This window comes from Mixophyes fleayi, chromosome 10, assembly GCF_038048845.1.
Source record: "Mixophyes fleayi isolate aMixFle1 chromosome 10, aMixFle1.hap1, whole genome shotgun sequence".
NCBI lineage: Eukaryota > Metazoa > Chordata > Amphibia > Anura > Limnodynastidae > Mixophyes > Mixophyes fleayi.
Genome location: NC_134411.1, coordinates 101,926,567 through 101,943,214, shown reverse-complemented (window position 1 = coordinate 101,943,214; position 16,648 = coordinate 101,926,567). Strand labels below are relative to the sequence as shown.

The 16,648-nt window shown below is 46.7% G+C and overlaps 2 protein-coding genes across 2 annotated transcripts; one reads left to right on the top strand and one right to left on the bottom strand.

The window, feature by feature from the left end:
• Window positions 1–773: 773 nt before the first annotated feature.
• Window positions 774–7,395, bottom strand: COX4I1 (cytochrome c oxidase subunit 4I1). Its single transcript, XM_075189343.1, has 5 exons — window positions 7,288–7,395; window positions 5,442–5,515; window positions 3,800–3,964; window positions 2,578–2,709; window positions 774–1,043 (listed from the first exon to the last, which is right to left on the bottom strand). Exons 2-5 carry the CDS (start codon window positions 5,512–5,514, stop codon window positions 907–909), a joined length of 507 nt encoding a protein of 168 aa, XP_075045444.1. The 5' UTR covers window position 5,515; window positions 7,288–7,395; the 3' UTR covers window positions 774–906.
• A 14-nt stretch (window positions 7,396–7,409) lies between these two features.
• On the top strand, window positions 7,410–16,379 carry EMC8 (ER membrane protein complex subunit 8). Its single transcript, XM_075189342.1, has 6 exons — window positions 7,410–7,728; window positions 11,382–11,591; window positions 12,364–12,440; window positions 12,678–12,747; window positions 13,158–13,252; window positions 15,419–16,379. Exons 2-6 carry the CDS (start codon window positions 11,385–11,387, stop codon window positions 15,576–15,578), a joined length of 609 nt encoding a protein of 202 aa, XP_075045443.1. The 5' UTR covers window positions 7,410–7,728; window positions 11,382–11,384; the 3' UTR covers window positions 15,579–16,379.
• Window positions 16,380–16,648: the final 269 nt, after the last annotated feature.

The window sequence follows — 16,648 nt, the reverse complement described above, 5'->3', positions numbered from 1 at the left end:
CAACCAAGGCCAGCCCCAAGGAGGAGGGGCCGGGGACACCCAGGGCCAGCCCCAAGGAGGAGGAACCGGGGACACCCCGGGCCAGCCCCAAGGAGGAGGAGCCGGGGACACCCCGGGCCAGCCCCAAGGAGGAGGAGCCGGGGACACCCAGGGCCAGCCCCAAGGAGGAGGAGCCGGGGACACCCAGGGCCAGCCCCAAGGAGGAGGAGCCGGGGACACCCAGGGCCAGCCCCAAGGAGGAGGAACGGGGGACACCCAGGGCCAGCCCCAAGGAAGAGAGGCCTGGGACACCCAGGGCCAGTGCCAAGGAGGAGGGGCCAGGGACACCCAGGGCCAGTGCCAAGGAGGAGGGGCCAGGGACACCCAGGGCCAGCGACAGGTGGGGCCAGGACACCCAGGGCCAGAGGAAGATGAAGGGCAGAGGGGGCCAGGGACATCTAGGCCCAAGGGGTGGTGACAGGGGGAGCGGTGACATTGGTAAAACAAAAGTTTAATAACAGAACGTATTTTTTCCAAAGCCCCTCATGCAATGTTCTGAAGATGCGCAAAATCGTTAAAATGTGTAGTTAGACATATGACGATAGCACCAGGTGTAAGACAGAAGACAGTGGGGTGGAAAGACGGACACATTTATATAACTTGTAGTTATTGCTTCATATAGAGTAATTCTGTCAAGATTTTTACTTTATCTTTGTTTTTTTTAAACACAAATGTACCACAGTAATTATTTTTTTTATTGTGTGAAAGGTAGTTAACTGATGACAAAAGTTAAATTCAAGTAAACCAGCACTTTATTGGGAATATAATGGAGGTGGATACGTTCCAGTGATTACGTAATGAGGTATTGTTGTCAATGGACCATTCAGGGGGTTCGGGTCGGCAGAACTGGAGCGAGTGATGGACAACTTATTTCTTCCACTGGTTATTCTCGAAGTCCCATTTGGAGGAGAGGCCTTCTATGGGCCCAGCCCTCATGTCCAGCATCTTCTTGGTCTGCATGGCCACCCAGTCATCAGAGAGCGTGTGAGGGATTTCACCAAACACTGAAAACAAGATAGGTGTCCATTAATGTCGGAGGATGATGAAGGGATCATTACTTTATATCAGTGGTTCTCAAACTTCTGCAGTTCGCGGCACCCTTAGAGTCTCCATTATTATTTCAAGGCACCCCTCCAAAATAATTACTGAGCAGTCCCGTTTTAGAAGTAGTTGGGTCAAAAAAAACGTAATAAGTATTTAGGTCAGGACAGAAATACTTACTTAGTTGTATGCAAAAATAATACACATAAATCCAAGGGAAAAGAATATTTTTATATATTTTTCAATTATTATTCTGTCAAAGAATAATTTTCAGCTAACTCACACTGTGCCCCCTCCCCTCACTCTGCATCCGCCATCCACTCACTCTGCATCCTCCCCTCACTCTGCCCCCTCTGCATCCTCCCCTCACTCTGCCCCCTCTGCATCCTCCCCTCACTCTGCCCCCTCTGCATCCTCCCCCTCTGCATCCTCCCCTCACTCTGCCCCCTCTTCTCACTCTGCCCTCTCTGCATCCTCCTCTCACTCTGCCCTCTCTGCATCCTCCTCTCACTCTGCATCCTCCTCTCACTCTGCCCTCTCTGCATCCTCCTCTCACTCTGCCCTCTCTGCATCCTCCTCTCACTCTGCCCTCTCTGCATCCTCCTCTCACTCTGCCCTCTCTGCATCCTCCTCTCACTCTGCCCTCTCTGCATCCTCCTCTCACTCTGCCCTCTCTGCATCCTCCTCTCACTCTGCCCTCTCTGCATCCTCCTCTCACTCTGCCCTCTCTGCATCCTCCTCTCACTCTGCCCTCTCTGCATCCTCCTCTCACTCTGCCCTCTCTGCATCCTCCTCTCACTCTGCCCTCTCTGCATCCCGGGGGCCAGGAAGAGAAAGAAAATAAAAACAAAACAATAAAAAAAACATTCAGTGACAAGAGGCGGGAGAGAGGAGGATGCTGGGTCCCGGGATTGGTAAGTGGTATTTTTTGTTTTCTCTTCCTGGCCACAGCACCCCTGTGACAGCACCACGGCAAATATCAAACTCATTTTTAAGGGGAACCAGCCACACAGTCATAACACAAGAACTTCAAAGTGTTTCCTAATTCTATCCTCTCCTATTTCCCTGACAGATTTTTGAAGGCCTGGGTCATCTACAACTACCCAGTACTAACCCCTGCTATTGAGCTAGCTGAGCTTCCTCATGAAGTTCTATAGCGAGTGTCCTTTCCTGAGGTCCCCACCATTAGGTGAAATTAGCTGCCGGTCCATGACAGCACTGGATAGAACGGAGGAGAATGCGGCATATGAGCGCCAGGACATAACTACACACTCTCTTCCGCTGTCTGCGTAGCTGTACCAGGTGAAGGAGACCACAGAGGACTATCCGGTGGTGGACGAGCAAAATAGTCTTCAACATCACACATTGGGGGTACATTAATGAGGACTAGATTGGATGTAAAAATCTCCAGGTCAACAATTACACATTTTACCCCAAATGGCTTAACAGGGAATGGGGATGTGTCGAAGATCTGTGGGCAGTGCCCTCTAAGCTTACCGTATTTCCTCTGCCACATGAAAATGAAAGCAGTAAAGCCCATGAAGATCAATACAGTGCCAAGAGCCGTCTTCCATTCGTTTGTTCCCTTGTTCATGTCAGCGTAGGTATCATGGAATTTGATGTAGTACACTACGGAGTAAAACAGATATAAGTGTCAGCTACTGAAGGGTGTATAAACCACATCTCCTGATCCTGAGGATATAACAGCAATCTGTACAACTGTCTTCCCATGACTTTGGATGAAGTTATTATAAAACAATATTATTCCCTCTTAGAAATGATGTTTCTTCGCTTTATACCCCCCCCATGGGGACAAAATATATGTTTTCTGCCCTTAAAAGTTTATGCTGCTCCAGTGGTGACGTTATAATAACTGGAGACTCTGCGGACAGCTAGTAAATCTGTTATTATAAGAGACTGCTGGTTATCTGTGCTCTCCTGAACTACTGCAATACATAAATACTAACGTGCATTTACAGCATGTTACACAGATGAAAAGATTGAAGATGACAGATACCGGACAGAACAACATATTTTCATCCTCATGGGAAGGAGGGAGCGGTTTGATTGATAGTAAAGAAATCCCCGTTGTTAAATGATCTCTCTCCTATCTAGCCTTCTCTGATACACGATATATCCGCAATGCACAGCGCTACGGAAGCAGCGGCACTATATAAATAAATGGTGATAATGATGACAGAAGTTCCGACCTTTTTGCGGAGTATTTCCACAGATACCATGATAACTGCATACAGAGGCGTACTCAAAAAATACATTTATCTGTAGATCCTAATCTGAAGTAAATTATACATTAATGTTTGGGCCAACACGCTGCAACCCTATACTAAAAATATCTGTACAGGTGGAGTCCTATTGTACATTAAAATAGTATAACATTGGTGAGCCAGGGTTGTCCATCTGACTAACAAACATTCTCCTGTGGCCAATAGAGAACCACCACATGCAGGTTTAAGTAACCTTACTCTGGCTGGAAGGGCATTCTGGGAGCTGTAGTTCCACAGTAGATGGAGAGCCACAGGTTGTCCAAACCTGTTGTAACATAATTAATTTATACCCATACAAAAGCACTGACAGAGAAGACGAATGCTATGCACTAAGGGCAGTGGTAAGTCAGACGTCGGGAGTGAAGACATAACAAGCGCTACGGAATATGTTGGCGCTATATAAATAAATGATGATGATGATGGTGGTTACTTACAATCCACCTTCTCCTTAGCACTCAGAGATGCCCATGTTCCCTTCTCCTTATCTTTCAGAGATTTCTGATCCGGCGTAAGGTCCGCTAAATAGGAAACTTCAGGGAGAGGGACACCTCGGTGGTCGAAGTATTTGGGAAGTGTGTACTCAGGGACCGCAACGGTCGCTTCAAAGAAAACAAAACACTTTAAAGGTTAACGAGCTCAGAGAGTGAAGCAGCTAAACACAAGGCAGAGGGTTAAAGGACCGCTACCGCCACCTACAGGACATTTCTGTCAAAACCATAGAGCGTAATCCTGTGTATGACAGCATACAAAAGAGTGCATTACAGAAAGTTATACATATTAAAAACAAAAACTGCATAATATAGCTTATAGACACCTAAGGTACATTGCAGTTTAATGTGCAATATATATTACTGAAGCACCCTTTAACTCATATTCCACCATGACACTGAATATGACCCTGGGCTTCATCCCATAGTGTTCTGGAAACAAAGTAAAATTTCCACTGTAACAAGAAACCAAACGAATATATTAATGTTAAGCTCACCACGATGATACAGATTGCCAGTTGTACCTACTTACAACTTCCATGTCTGTAATAACCAATAACAGAGGTTTCGCCATACAGTACTGCGCTACATCAGTTACTGAACCACTTGCACTGTCACAAGGTAGCGCATTTGGTACAAGCAGCACGGATACACCAAGCCTTTACCTCCGGCACCTTCCTGCTTTATTGTCAGATTTATGGCGTGTAGCGCTTGTGTAAAATGCTGCCGATATGTTATTACAGAGAGGTGCCTCTTTCTTTGATTGTATTATTTTAACTTCTTACTGAGTTTAATGTTAATGTTAATGTGTGGCCCCTTTGAAGGCTAAAGGGCCCCCAAAATGTATCACTGATCTAAGAATGCCACTTACTATAATATTACCCTACAATATATAGGTAGAGGTGGTGTATTTCACTCTGCCCCAACGGCAGCTCTTCAGATTTCAGTTACCCTGAAAGCAACCTCACAAATTATATGACATTATCCACTAATCTCCTTCTAATTAAAGCTTTCCAAAAAGTAACAACATTATCCACAAATATCCATTTATTTTTAAAGCGGGTTCATTATTAGTGTACAGACTTGTTTGGGGAAAAGGAAACAAACAGAGTATAGTGAACCTATAATGTTCTTGAACTCATAGTTATTAATCTTCTCTCATGAAATAAACAAGCAGTGAGCGCTCCCTCCCAATCATCCCGTAACATGTCTGACTCTTAAATCAGAGCATTAGATAATCTACAGGTTATATAGAAAATAGAGGTTCCGAGCATCATCTAGGAGATGAATTGTGTCTTCTGACAAACTATCTAAAAAGATTTCAGAATTATTTATATTATAAGTGATACTAATGTGGTTTTCAATAAATGTTATTTATATCATAAACAAGTTAGTTTCTATTGTGGCATAATTATTTCAATCTTAGTTTATTATTGAGGACCTTGGTTTAGCTCCAATAAAATTTAAATTTTTTTTATTGTAACTTGTTACAAAACGTCAACACTCAGTGACTGGAAAAAAAAAACCAAAAGGAAGGATACTTTTTAAAAGTTGACGATACAACAACAAACTACAGACGTGTACTTACCATGTCCATTGAGGCAGGCAGAGGTAGAAAGAACCCTCTTTCCAATCAAGCTGAGCACTCGTGAAGACAACATTCTAAAAGACAATAAAATGTACCCATTATAATGGACTGTAGACTGACACCACAGTACAGCCAGAATCGAAGCTCTCTGACTTCTGATAGACTATCACCAGTCTAATAGGGCCAATTATTTTAAAGTAGGGACGATTGATAACCGTTCACAAAATAAGAACAGCCAATAGGCTCTCCTATTGGGGACAGTGACATATAGGAGAGGGGCAACCGTGAAGAGACGAAAGCTCAGCCCATCAGTGACACTTAAATGCTAGGTAGAATATGTCTCTCCTACACAACTTTCCACCTGTAAGATACCGCTCTCATAACGCTTTAATGATCCAAGGTGTCAGGAGCTTTGATGTGCAAAAGAGGAAATGTCACTAAAGAAGCCGACAGCAGCCCAGTTTTGCCATCGGGGTACAGAACCCGCTTACTTCCGGACCATCTTCTGAGAAAAATGATCAATCTTTACATAAAGAGCCTCTATCCAACTGGAAACAAGTCTACTTTAAGCTGGGCAGAGATGCTGTTCAATGAGCATATTAATCATTAAGCTGGATGGGCCAACCAAGTGAGCTCATCAATAATTCAAATGCATGCCAGAGCTTTTATATACCGTCTATCAGTGATTAATTCACATTTTGTACACAAAGGTGTGACAGCAGAAGGAACGCTGCTTCGATTACTGATAAGTCCCAATTGCTGTATAACATAAAACGAAAAATACCCAGAGGCTCATTGGGACAAAGAGGGAGGTACCAAATACAGAATATGATTTTCATTGTTGTTGCATGTACAGTTATATGATGGCTCTTACTAAATCAAACAACTGGCACAGATACAATAGTTTAACAAGTAATGAATGCCACAATCAGACATCAGCACCAGCCAAGGAAGATGCCTTTGAAGTGACCTAATCTGGAAGGTCATTGTGTCTTTCCCATGTAACACAAGGCTGCTATATGGCTACAGCAACACATCACAGAGATTATTACTGTTATTGTTTTAGTCTTCACTGAGAAGAGCGCAAGAAAACAGTGTTAGGTGAAGAGAAACCTGTTATCTGCAAAAGAAAAAAATCAGTACAGGGATACCCTGGTTATTGTCCTTGGTCAGGGGATATTCTACAATATTCATCATCATCATTTATTTATATAGCGACACTGATTCCGCAGCGCTGTACAGAGAACTCACTCACATCAGTCCCTGCCCCATGGGGCTTACAGTCTAAATTCCCTAATATACACACACACATAGACTAGGGTCAATTTTTTTAGCAGCCAATTAACCTACCAGTATGTTTCTGGAATATTAAACACATTCTCTTGTAAAACATTTTGGATCAAAATGTCTATACAGCAGAGGATGGTGGGTTTGGTGACTTCCAGTGCAACAGAGGAAGGAACTGAAACCATTACAGAAATGAATAAAATAGATGTTTATTTAGGATTATCTAGCAGATTATATATCTCCCACAGATCACACCCCGCTGTACAGAGAATATTTAATCATTCACATCAGAAATTGCTTCATATGTGGGGTAAGAAATAAAACCTCATAAACAGGAGATGAGAATGATTTGCCCCAAGTGATAGGGAAGGGTTGTGCAGCCATGGGGCTACCAGGGAGGGCATGCTGGTCCTTGTAGTCCCACAACCTCTGGACTCCCTACAGGAATGATATCCCCCAGGTAACAGAGGGTCAGATGTCACTAGGGGACATTAATAAGAGATAACTGAGGAGTCACAGACTGAGGGGGAGACACCCCGAGCCCCAGCCCCGCACTCACCTCACCCAGTCACCGCCTGACAAGTACAGAGAGGACACCGGAACCAGCGAGAGGAGGAAGGAGGAGGGGCTAGACTGCCGCCGCCGCACTGCATGCCGGAACAGGCTGGATGATCCTATTACACAGAGAGCTCAGAGCTCCTCCCCGCCCCGGGTGTCAGCCTGCCAGTGATACCTCCGGGTGTAATACAGGGAGAGACCAAGCAGGGCCGCCCCCCACCCTGTATAGCGCTAAATGTACAGTAAAGCTGCCAGTAATCTCTCTCTGCCCTCGTCAAAGATGGCCGCCCGGGGTTTCGCGTGAGCCCACGTGATCAGCGGCGGTTTACGGCACGAAGTTTTTGTTTGCGACCGCCGGCTGCTCGTTTTACGGTTGTGAGTCCCAGGTACTGGCGGTGACAGACGGTTCGGACTCGGAGACCCCACAGGGACCTACGTAGAGGTGAGAGGACCCCGGGGGAGTCACTGGGAGGTGTCGGAGGGTGTGGGAAACTCTATAATCTGATAACACTGTAATCACCCCCTGAACCCGTCACAGGTGCTACTTATATGTCCCTGTCTGCTCCCCCCCCCCTAACATTATCCGGCTGTGGTCCCTGTCTGTCCCCCCCAATATTATCCGGCTGTGGACCCCGGTACCAATATGTTTTGGAGTGTGGGAGGAAACCGGAGCACCCGGAGGAAACCCACGCAAACACGGGGAGAACATACAAACTCCACACAGATAAGGCCCCAATGACCGGAATTCTTAAAAAGTCTGATCCGCAGATGACTGTAGTCAACCTGTGATTGTGCTCATTTGCCTTTTGTGCCAATAATGCCACACAATGCATTGTGGGCAGCACGGTGGCTCAGTGGTTAGCAGTTCTGCCTCACAGCACTGGGGTCATGAGTTCAATTCCCGACCATGGTCTTATCTGTGGAGTTTGTATGTTCTCCCTGTGTTTGCGTGGGTTTCCTCCGGGTGCTCCGGTTTCCTCCCACACTCAAAAAACTGGTAGGTTAATTGGCTGCTGTCACATTGCCCTTAGTCTCTCAGTGTCTGTCTGTGTCTGTATGTATGTTAGGGAATTTAGACTGTAAGCTCCAATGGGGCAGGGACTGATGTGAATGAGTGCTCTGTACAGCGCTGAAGAATTAGTGGTGCTATATAAATAAATGGTGATGATGATAATTCAGCTGTTTGGTCTAAAGCCTGAACTGATCATCCAATTATGTGACAGAAACTGATCCTGGCACAGAAATTATTGGCAGAAACCAATTATCAGGGCACTTGTGCTGTTATATGTAATAGGTGTCAGCGGCAGTGTTTTAGATGTTAAACCACAAGAAGCTTTTAGACTTAAACCAATTTGTTGGTTTTATTTCAGAACTAGTTGTAACATGATATATACAGTTTCTTACACTTATAATTCTTTTCAGTTCAACTGTCACCTCGAAGAACCTGCTGAGAGCCTAACTTCCTGTCTGTGCATGCTAGTAGAGCGAGGCGGACGGCTGGAGGCTGCCCCCACTTCCTGTCTGCGCATGCTCAGTAGAGCGAGGCGGACGGCTGGAGGCTGCCCCCACTTCCTGTCTGCGCATGCTCAGTAGAGCGAGGCGGACGGCTGGAGGCTGCCCCCACTTCCTGTCTGCGCATGCTCAGTAGAGCGAGGCGGACGGCTGGAGGCTGCCCCCACTTCCTGTCTGCGCATGCTCAGTAGAGCGAGGCGGACGGCTGGAGGCTGCCCCCACTTCTTGTCTGTGCATGCTCAGTAGAATGAGGCGGACGGCTGGAGGCTGCCCCCACTTCCTGTCTGCGCATGCTCAGTAGAGCGAGGCGGACGGCTGGAGGCTGCCCCCACTTCCTGTCTGTGCATGCTAGTAGAGCGAGGCGGACGGCTGGAGGCTGCCCCCACTTCCTGTCTGTGCATGCTCAGTAGAGCGAGGCGGACGGCTGGAGGCTGCCCCACTTCCTGTCTGTGCATGCTCAGTAGAGCGAGGCGGACGGCTGGAGGCTGCCCCCACTTCTTGTCTGTGCATGCTCAGTAGAATGAGGCGGACGGCTGGAGGCTGCCCCCACTTCCTGTCTGTGCATGCTCAGTAGAATGAGGCGGACGGCTGGAGGCTGCCCCCACTTCCTGTCTGTGCATGCTCAGTAGAGCGAGGCGGACGGCTGGAGGCTGCCCCACTTCCTGTCTGTGCATGCTCAGTAGAGCGAGGCGGACGGCTGGAGGCTGCCCCCACTTCCTGTCTGTGCATGCTCAGTAGAATGAGGCGGACGGCTGGAGGCTGCCCCCACTTCCTGTCTGTGCATGCTCAGTAGAGCGAGGCGGACGGCTGGAGGCTGCCCCCACTTCTTGTCTGTGCATGCTCAGTAGAATGAGGCGGACGGCTGGAGGCTGCCCCCACTTCCTGTCTGTGCATGCTCAGTAGAGCGAGGCGGACGGCTGGAGGCTGCCCCCACTTCTTGTCTGTGCATGCTCAGTAGAGTGAGGCGGACGGCTGGAGGCTGCCCCACTTCCTGTCTGTGCATGCTAGTAGAGCGAGGCGGACGGCTGGAGGCTGCCCCACTTCCTGTCTGTGCATGCTCAGTAGAGCGAGGCGGACGGCTGGAGGCTGCCCCACTTCCTGTCTGTGCATGCTCAGTAGAGCGAGGCGGACGGCTGGAGGCTGCCCCCACTTCCTGTCTGTGCATGCTCAGTAGAATGAGGCGGACGGCTGGAGGCTGCCCCCACTTCCTGTCTGTGCATGCTCAGTAGAGCGAGGCGGACGGCTGGAGGCTGCCCCCACTTCTTGTCTGTGCATGCTCAGTAGAATGAGGCGGACGGCTGGAGGCTGCCCCCACTTCCTGTCTGTGCATGCTCAGTAGAGCGAGGCGGACGGCTGGAGGCTGCCCCCACTTCTTGTCTGTGCATGCTCAGTAGAGTGAGGCGGACGGCTGGAGGCTGCCCCACTTCCTGTCTGTGCATGCTAGTAGAGCGAGGCGGACGGCTGGAGGCTGCCCCACTTCCTGTCTGTGCATGCTCAGTAGAGCGAGGCGGACGGCTGGAGGCTGCCCCCACTTCCTGTCTGTGCATGCTCAGTAGAGCGAGGCGGACGGCTGGAGGCTGCCCCACTTCCTGTCTGTGCATGCTCAGTAGAGCGAGGCGGACGGCTGGAGGCTGCCCCCACTTCCTGTCTGTGCATGCTCAGTAGAATGAGGCGGACGGCTGGAGGCTGCCCCCACTTCCTGTCTGTGCATGCTCAGTAGAGCGAGGCGGACGGCTGGAGGCTGCCCCCACTTCTTGTCTGTGCATGCTCAGTAGAATGAGGCGGACGGCTGGAGGCTGCCCCCACTTCCTGTCTGTGCATGCTCAGTAGAGCGAGGCGGACGGCTGGAGGCTGCCCCCACTTCTTGTCTGTGCATGCTCAGTAGAGTGAGGCGGACGGCTGGAGGCTGCCCCACTTCCTGTCTGTGCATGCTAGTAGAGCGAGGCGGACGGCTGGAGGCTGCCCCACTTCCTGTCTGTGCATGCTCAGTAGAGCGAGGCGGACGGCTGGAGGCTGCCCCCACTTCCTGTCTGTGCATGCTCAGTAGAGCGAGGCGGACGGCTGGAGGCTGCCCCCACTTCCTGTCTGTGCATGCTCAGTAGAGCGAGGCGGACGGCTGGAGGCTGCCCCCACTTCCTGTCTTCACTAGATCACAGGGGACACCACTACCAAGATGGGAGACCTAGCGTAGCGCTTCATATTAACAGAAATAAGGTGCCAGGGGTCAGCCCATGTGTGGCCAGCAATTCATAGAACGTTCCTATCATAGGGGACTATATTCCAGCCTGGGGGAGGGGATAGGAATGGTGTCGGGGATTAAATGATATGTGTATGATGTGTGAATTTGCTATTTGGTATGTTTCAAAGGGCCGCAAAACTTGAAATACAATTTGATTCAGTATGAAATGGTAACTTACACACGTTTGACATTGTGTTTTGTCCTAAAACATTTGCATAGAGATTTGTATGAATAACTCTATATTAGGTACCCTGTGTTGTAGGGTTTTTTGTCCCTTTAAATCTTTGCCCTGATTTGTGTAAATGTTAATACGTCTCCTGTTAAATCTTTTTTGGCACTTACAGAAAATGCCCAACTTTAAGTTAACGACACAAGCGTACTGCAAAATGATGCTGCACAGCGCCAAGCATCCGGCCTGCTCTGTAAACGGCATCCTGGTGGCAGAGAAACAGAAGCGCAGAGAAAGTCATTCACAGGTGCTGTTTGTGGACTGTGTCCCGCTCTTCCACGGTTCAATAGCTCTGTCCCCGGTGCTGGAGGTGGCTCTGACCCTGGTAAGGAATCTGGCTTATTATATTACTTTAGGCTGATGTCTCTCCTGAATTCTCTTCTCACACTTGAGCACCGAGCAACCAGACCGAAGTCCAATTTGACTGCAGATGTTTGTGGCCAAGTCAGAGGGATCTGGTTGTTTTGTACTCGGGCTGAATGCTGCGGGACGCAGAATATCGAAGCAAATTATCTCACACGTGGCCGTTGCAATTGTCATCTGTCCAGAGTTACTCCTGAAAGTTCCCCATCAGGTGTTGATCGGGATTGGGGGTCTTGTTGGGCCCATACGTGCTACGATTTGCAGTCCGTTATGTTTTAAATTACCCATTTGACCTTCAAAATCACACTATGTTTGGGGACTCTCTTAAAGCTTTTTGATTGAAAGGTGAAATGAGCTCTTACAATTCCTAGAATGACAGAAAAGCTTTGCTTACTCTGAAACTCTTACAGGAATTGGGCACTACATACTGCCATATTTCTGTGAACTTTTGCCCGACACCCCAAGTCACCGACTTGGATCAATAGTGTCCCGTCAGCAAAGTATACTACATAATACTTATTAACCTCCCTTATTATGGTAACTTGTCACACATAAATAGATATAGATCAGACAATGAGAGAAAAGTGTTTCTGCATTTTACAAAATTGTACTGTATTGTTTTTAGTGGGCAGTATCCTAGGGCCGGGGTCTATGATTATTTATAATGACCTATTATCCTGAAAATGACTTATCAGAGTGAAATATCTGCTGTTTATCGAATTTTCTGTTTCTAGATTGATACTTGGTGTAAAGAAAACAGTTATGTGATTGCTGGATACTATCAAGCCAATGAGCGCCTAAAGGACGGCAGGTTAGTCGTGTAGTTATTCTGGAGTCTGAGATTTCTTATCTATTCAGCTGTTGTTTCTCTTCATTGGGACATCTCGGGAACAGACACCTTACTCAGAGCTCTTTATATAATACATGATAGTTCACTTACTGTCCTCTGAGCCATCGTATATCTGCATTTTCTACGCTTCAAACTCTGTCAATTTGCATATTTTTATTCTATTTTATGTATTTGAGAAAATAACAACATGTGCTTCAGTCCTAACCAGGTTGCTGAGAGAATCGCTTCCAGGATTGCAGAGGGATTTAATGATGCAGCTCTAATAATGGTATTAAAATATTGTTTTCAATGTTCTTCCTTCACTGCAATGATCTAGGACCAGGTTCAGACCTTAGTGCACAGTCTGCAGTTGGATTGTGTCATTGATCTGTGTAGGGCAGCCTATGGTGCCCCCCGTACCTCTCCCTCTATTACCCCTGCCCCACCCTATCTAGATAACATATATGTGAATTGATGGATATAAACCAATATTGTTCACTACAGTTGAACATCGCCCCCTGGTGGCCACATTATCATGACCAGTGACGGATGAGCTACTTAGTTTTGCTGTGAATTAGGTTTCTGTAAAACACACCAGTGGTTTTGTTTTGATTAGAAATAATGCTGGAAAATAGTATTTATTTATTTTTTATTTCAGCAATGTTACTATATAATGTGTCTTGAATGTTTTCTTGACAGGTGGATAACTCTAAATTATCGCTGGATTGTGTATATCCTTCAATTCATGTGTACGAGCATCATGATAATAAGTGGAGAAGCAGAGATCTGCACGAGTGAGTATTAAAGCGTTATTACTGCATGTTAATGCTACCTTCTGTTAGAAAAACAAACCTATATTAAAGTTTCTTCTTCTAACCTATCTAGTTGTGAGTTAGAGATGATATCAGACATGTGAATGGAGTTTGATAAGTCAGTAGCCTCCGTAACCTGCCGACTACAATAGAACTGATCAGGAAGCCGAACTCTTCGTTCTTTTACTTTGCTGGAACAATGTCACAGCTGCAAAACATTTCATCACAAGACAGTGGTTCCCAAACTTCTGCTGTTCGCGGCACCTTTAGAGTCTCCATAATTTTTTTCAAGGCACCCCTCCAAAATAATTACTGAGCAGTCCTGTTTTATAAGTAGTTGGGTCAAAAAGACGTAATAAGTATTTAGTTTAGGACAGAAATACTTATTTAGTTGTATGCAAAAATAATACATAAATCCAAGGGAAAATAATATTTTTATATTTATTTTTTTTCCAATTATATTTCTGTCAAAGGATAATTTACAGCTAACTCGCACTCTGTGCCCTCCTTCATCTCCACACACTCTGCGCCCTCCGTCGCCTCGGCACACTCTGCGCCCTCCGTCGCCTCGGCACACTCTGCGCCCTCCGTCGCCTCGGCACACTCTGCGCCCTCCGTCGCCTCGGCACACTCTGCGCCCTCCGTCGCCTCGGCACACTCTGCGCCCTCCTTAGCCTCGGCACACTCTGCGCCCTCCGTCGCCTCGGCACGCTCTGCGCCCTCCTTAGCCTCGGCACGCTCTGCGCCCTCCTTAGCCTCGGCACACTCTGCGCCCTCCGTCGCCTCGGCACACTCTGCGCCCTCCTTAGCCTCGGCACACTCTGCGCCCTCCTTCGTCTTTTGCCACTCCATTGTTGTTTCTGATCACCATTTTTCCTTTTCTTCTGTTTTCTTACGGGTGCCTGGGAGCCCGGCATTCTCATCCCTGCTGCTTGTCACTGAATGTCGGGCGTGATGATGTCACGCCCTACATTCAGTGAGGAGGATGCTGGGTCCCGGGCACTGCCAAATTGGTAAGTTGTTTTTTTTTGGGGGGGGGTTTGTTTTGCTTTTTCCCCTCTTCCTGGCCACGGCACCCCTGGGAGCCAGGGTGCACACTTTCACTTTGGGAACAGCGGTCCTAAGGGCAACGGAGAAGTTGATAGGTTTATATGTTGTATTTCAAGTATACAACAGCAGAAAAACAATAAGATGATGCACATCATCCTGTTAATAAAGCAGCTCTGTCAGGTAGTTGTGAAACATGTAGAGTTCATACTACAGCTTGAGTAAAACCCTGATTGCAACGTACAGTTATAACACACACAGTATAGGGCAAAATCATGTTCCACTCCCTCCGAGTCATAAATGTGTTGTATGAATGAGCTGTTTGAGGCCTCCAGCGACGCTGGTCTCATGTGATCGTTAAGAGCCAATGGACTGAGAGCTGTCAGCATGATGATGTCACAGGAGGAGGCTGCCAGTACATGGGCCATCAAACACTCAATAAGGGCTAGTAGATAAAGGGGTTATCTTGAAGCAGCTAACATGCGTTGTCAAAGGCTTCAATGATGAACCCCCCCCCCCCCCCCCCAAAAAAAAGTATTCATATTACAGTACAGTGGAGATCTATGGCAATTTTCATCAAGTACATACTGCATATGTTGCAGTGAAGCTTTGAAATGTGTTATTAAACACACTTCTAATACTCTGTTAAAGGGCGGACAATGTGCCCAGGTTTTGTCTATGCTTTTAACTAGTGTTGTTTTTCAATGTGTGCACGAGCGCTAATACTGGTGAATATCCATCGTTGACTATATAGGAGAAACTGTAACACACAGTACAGGTAACATATATGCTGTCTGGTCAGATTTGTTTAGTTTGCAGTTAAGTGTAGGGGAGCTGTCCGCTTTAATTGGGGAATATTGGGCCATTTGAAAAAGCAACAACAAAATAGATTCTTCGGACTTATTGGCCTGTTGATTTTAATGAGTCCTGTCCGAGCGTTTGTGCTCAAAAGTGGGCGTGCCATGTGGCTTTTGTCGGATCGGTGAGATCACATGGTATCATTTTGGGCAGATCCCTGTTACTTACCCTATTAGATTCTGCAAACTTGGCTGTGATCCCTGTTTTTTCTTACCTTATTTTGATGTTTCTTAATGTTTCCAGGGACGTGTTTGAAGACTGGCCAGAAGCTCAGAGGATATCCGCTTCTCTCATCGACAGCCAGTCTTACGAGACCCTCGTGGATTTTGACAGCCACCTTGACGACCTACGTAATGACTGGGCCAACTCGGAAATCAATAAGTCCATTATCCATCTATGTTAAGGTTACAGGGATCTCTGCGGGCCCAAGCTATGCAAGACGACCTCCGTACGTAGAAACGGTCAAGTAAGGAACAGTTCTGCAGGACCCTTTAGATGTCGTGTGATTGGAGAGCCGGGCATGCTTGCTTCAATACGGATGGGGTCTCCTTACCCGGAATCCACCCGTTAAATGTCTGTCCGTGTCCTAGAGATTGGGGGAACGGCCTGCAAATTCTGCAACGGTTTCTGGGAGATTTGTCTGTTTTCTATAATCGTAAGAGGATAATTTTTAAGGAAATCTCCAGTCATTTTTTTTTTTTCTCAAATGGCATCTAAACAAAGTTGTATGAACAGATGACTTAATATAATCTTAAATAATAGGTAATGTTGCAGTGTAATTTTTATCCGTTTGTAAATGAAAATGTAAAGAATATTTCATCGTAAATCTTTGTCCTTGTTGGGACCGACAAGGTCGTAATATAGGATTTTTCTTGTCACTAAGAGACTTCATTTTATCATTTTATTTCTGATGGCGTTTGACACAGAGTGGATAAAAACACTTGTTTAAATGGCAGCTGTGGTTTTATTGGTGTCTAAGTGTATACTTTATACCAGTAAAGTCTTTTTATACCTGAAGCGGATGTCACCGTGTTGCACGTTTTCGGATAGAAGACGCGGCGCATTCAGCCGCCTTGTCCAATGTGTTTCTTGCTGTCTGTTTCTTGGTTCTTTCATTGCGTTAGGCTCCGAGAGGTACATGTCTTACACTGAGGCCACACTTGTTTTTCCTTCTAGAAAATAAAAGATACACTATTTCCCCTAATCAACGAGGACAAAATGTGGTGTTCTTTATTGTAAAAACGTATTGTTTTTTGTTTTTTTTCGTTTTGTTTTTATTATGTTGTGTCTAAATATGTGGTGAGTTTAGGTTGTTTGTATCACTGAATATCAGCATTCTGTAAATGAAGATTGTGTGTTCTGTTTTCTTGGCAACGTCACATTACATCAGCAAATTACAACAGCTCTTTAAGTGGAGGCCGACGATATTAATGAGAATAGCGCATACGGATTTACTCGGGACGGTTCATAAGA

Coding starts and splice junctions, on each gene's coding strand:
- COX4I1 (XM_075189343.1), bottom strand. CDS start 5,514: ATGTTGTCTTCACGAGTGCTCAGCTTGATTGGAAAGAGGGTTCTTTCT. Junction 3,965..5,441: donor TGCCTGCCTCAATGGACATG/GTAAGTACACGT, acceptor TTTTCTTTGAAG/CGACCGTTGCGGTCCCTGAG. Junction 1,044..2,577: donor CATGTGGCAGAGGAAATACG/GTAAGCTTAGAG, acceptor TCTTGTTTTCAG/TGTTTGGTGAAATCCCTCAC.
- EMC8 (XM_075189342.1), top strand. CDS start 11,385: ATGCCCAACTTTAAGTTAACGACACAAGCGTACTGCAAAATGATGCTG. Junction 11,592..12,363: donor TGGAGGTGGCTCTGACCCTG/GTAAGGAATCTG, acceptor TTCTGTTTCTAG/ATTGATACTTGGTGTAAAGA. Junction 12,441..12,677: donor GAGCGCCTAAAGGACGGCAG/GTTAGTCGTGTA, acceptor CATGTGCTTCAG/TCCTAACCAGGTTGCTGAGA.